Here is a 2,915-nt window from a genome sequence, read left to right as displayed (position 1 = left end):
TTTACATAAAATTATATATAACAAATTATAACAATTCTATATATCACGTAAAAGTATAGCAGATATAAACTTACTCGTGAAAAAAAAGAGAAACGTAATTGATGTATGTAAGGAAGAAGAAATTTTATTCATAAACGAAAAAAAATGATACGTGAGCTATGATAACTACTCTATCATAGCTCTATGATAACTACTAGGGTGACGACCCTACGAAATGCCTTACAGAATTTCCCGTGGAAGTCTGTGGCGACTCCGGCAACGTAAACGAGCGGGGCCTTCGTCGATAAGAAGGGGCTCCGCGGAAAGAGGGCCACGCAAACGTACCTCTGGGTCCGTCGTGGTGTTGTCCGCCGGGGGTGGCGGTGGCAGTGGAGGCGGAGGAGGTAGCAGACGTCGTGATTTGGAACGTCGAACGGGTGGCGGTCGGGGTGTTCCCTGTCTTGCCACCATCAGCTCTTCTGTTGCAGGATCCGCGGGGGGTTGCGGCCCCGTGGTGGGGCTCCCCTCCTATAAAAAGCGCCAAGGTATTATGGCGTTTCATTATAATTGGAAGATAGAAATCGAATACCGCAAGTAAATGTGAAAAATCATATTTTGCAATTTTTGAAGAAACAAAAATATTTTTAATTTTGTGGTTTTATAAATGTTATTTTTATTTAACACATAAAACTTTAATATATTTTGATGCTAACTGAAATTAATTAAAATTAAATTTAGCAGTATTATTATTACAACAAATCGGATAATAGTCTTGTTTTACATTTTATATTATATTATCTTTATTTCTTAAATGACATTCTTAATTTCCATTTTTTAATTGAATAAATTTTATTATTTTTAATTAAAAGATTATATTATTGCTATTAATATTTGTTTGCGTAATTTTAAAATTTGTTATTATTATAAATAATATTTTATTTTTTTAATTTATCTTTGAGAGTCCAAAATTTTCTAATGTCCTCGTTAATTATCTACACATGATATTTATTCGCGTTATTTTTAAAACAAACGGCATCCTTGAGAACGTCTATATTATTTATTACGTCGTAACACAATCTGTCTTCGTCATTTGATAAATATATGAATTTTTTGAACTCGAAAATTGTAACTCAAGAACAATTTCGTATTATGAATTGTTTTTTTTTTTTAAATAATTCAGGTTTTCTTTGTTTAAAATGATCTTTAAATTGTAAAAAGGAACAATAACATATTTTAAGAAATTTAAAGTTCTTATAAACGTATTATTTTGATGACTGAATATATAGCGTGTACCTATAAAAATAGAACATCCGATCATCTTGATGTTGTTCGATTTCTCATTTATGTAAAAAGTATGAACTGCTAAGTCGTAATATCGAAATCTGATCATATCGTAAACTCTCGAAGGCAGTAGTACTGTCTGGAGTCGTGCAAGTCGTGGACGTGGCAGAGGTCGCGGGGGCGGCGCGAACCTCTTTGGTTCCGGCGTCGCCCCCGCGAATTACGCACCAGGACTGCAGGGCGTTGCGCCTGGGCTGCGGGAGGTCGTGAATATCCTCGGCAAGAGGAATCAAGCTGGCACCCTGTCGGGCGTAGGCCCGCCGCCGGGAACGCTGGATAACGATAGCAGTGAGGAGGGGACTTCTACCAAGAGACCACCAAGGCCTCTCTACAGGAGGTTAATCAACTACGTGAGGCAAGCCTGGACCGGCGTCAAATTCGCCCTAGGTATATTTATCCCAGATTTATTAATGTATAATTGTTGTTATACTTCACACAAAAAACAAATTTTTTGTTGAATATTTATTAACTGAAAACCTCTGATATAAATACATTAGATACATATATCAGTGAAAACTTTGTCCTAAAAAATGTATAAATAGAAAAATAGAATTGTACTCTTTAAATTTCTTAAAATCTCACTCCAAAAAGATGAAAATACTACTACTATTAAAAAGGAGTGAAAATTTTGGCACTTTTGAATAAGATCTTTAAGAGTGGCACATTTTTAAAAAAGAAAGAAATCTTACTCCAAAAAAGAGTAAAAATCTGCTACTCTTATTCAAGAGTATAAATATTTTTATTCTTTTTCAGTAATGGCAGTATTTTCACTCTTTTAGAGTGAGATTTCACTCCAAGAAATTTATATATATGTAGAAAGATAGATACTTAATATATTTCATATTATTCATATCTTCTTTCTTGTGAATGATGAAATTGAAATAATATACTCTTTAATATGAAAGCTATGACATTAATTTAAAAAATATCTGATAGGTTCATTAAACTATCCGTTCAATTATATTTTAATTCTATTTTATATTTTAAGTGTACATAAGTCATAATATTTATATGTATAAAATTATTAATATAAACGGATATATACCCAGCAGCGATAAAATGAAACAATTTTATATGCGCATATGTAAAAATGCTATGAAAGAAGCGACTTTTCTCTTTTCGAGGATGAGTTAAGAATCAAAAACCATAGGGGAATAATATTTTACGTTTTATAAACGTGAAGTATTCGATGAACTGATGTTAGTATAGAAAACAGCATATAAGATATACTATCTTATATGCTTTCTATTGGACAGCCAGTAAAAGAGTGACTCACATACTTGTTCGTGAAACGTGAAAGCCTCCAGGGTTTTCCTGACACTTTAACCAACACTGCACGCTACTTACGTGTTCTACTGGTTCATCTATATTGCATGATGCCTGTACCTATGTAGTTTGCTTGCCTTCTCGTTAAACTATATTTTTTTTTATCAACTTTACTCGGATTTAATAAACTAGAGCAATTAACAATCCTATATTGACCTTTTACTAATGAAATAAAAAATGATTTTTACATTATTTACGCGCACATATTTTGAAATATATGTTTCACAAACTTTAATAAAATTACCTTTAAACATTTATATATATATATG

General features: G+C 32.6%; 1 protein-coding gene across 1 annotated transcript in view; it reads left to right on the top strand.

Moving 5' to 3' along the window:
• The first annotated feature begins 214 nt into the window (after positions 1-214).
• LOC108748268 (Kv channel-interacting protein 4-like) overlaps positions 215-2,915 on the top strand; it is a 33,676-nt gene continuing 30,975 nt past the window's right edge. Inside the window, exons 1-2 of the mRNA XM_018486312.1 lie at positions 215-524; positions 1,387-1,707. Coding sequence (XP_018341814.1) covers positions 215-524; positions 1,387-1,707 — 631 coding nt within the window. The remainder of the gene's footprint in view (positions 525-1,386; positions 1,708-2,915) is intronic.

Source organism: Trachymyrmex septentrionalis, unplaced genomic scaffold, assembly GCF_001594115.1.
Source record: "Trachymyrmex septentrionalis isolate Tsep2-gDNA-1 unplaced genomic scaffold, Tsep1.0 scaffold22, whole genome shotgun sequence".
Lineage (NCBI taxonomy): Eukaryota > Metazoa > Arthropoda > Insecta > Hymenoptera > Formicidae > Trachymyrmex > Trachymyrmex septentrionalis.
The sequence above is the reverse complement of the archived record's forward strand: the minus strand, read 5'-3'. Positions and strand labels throughout refer to the sequence as shown.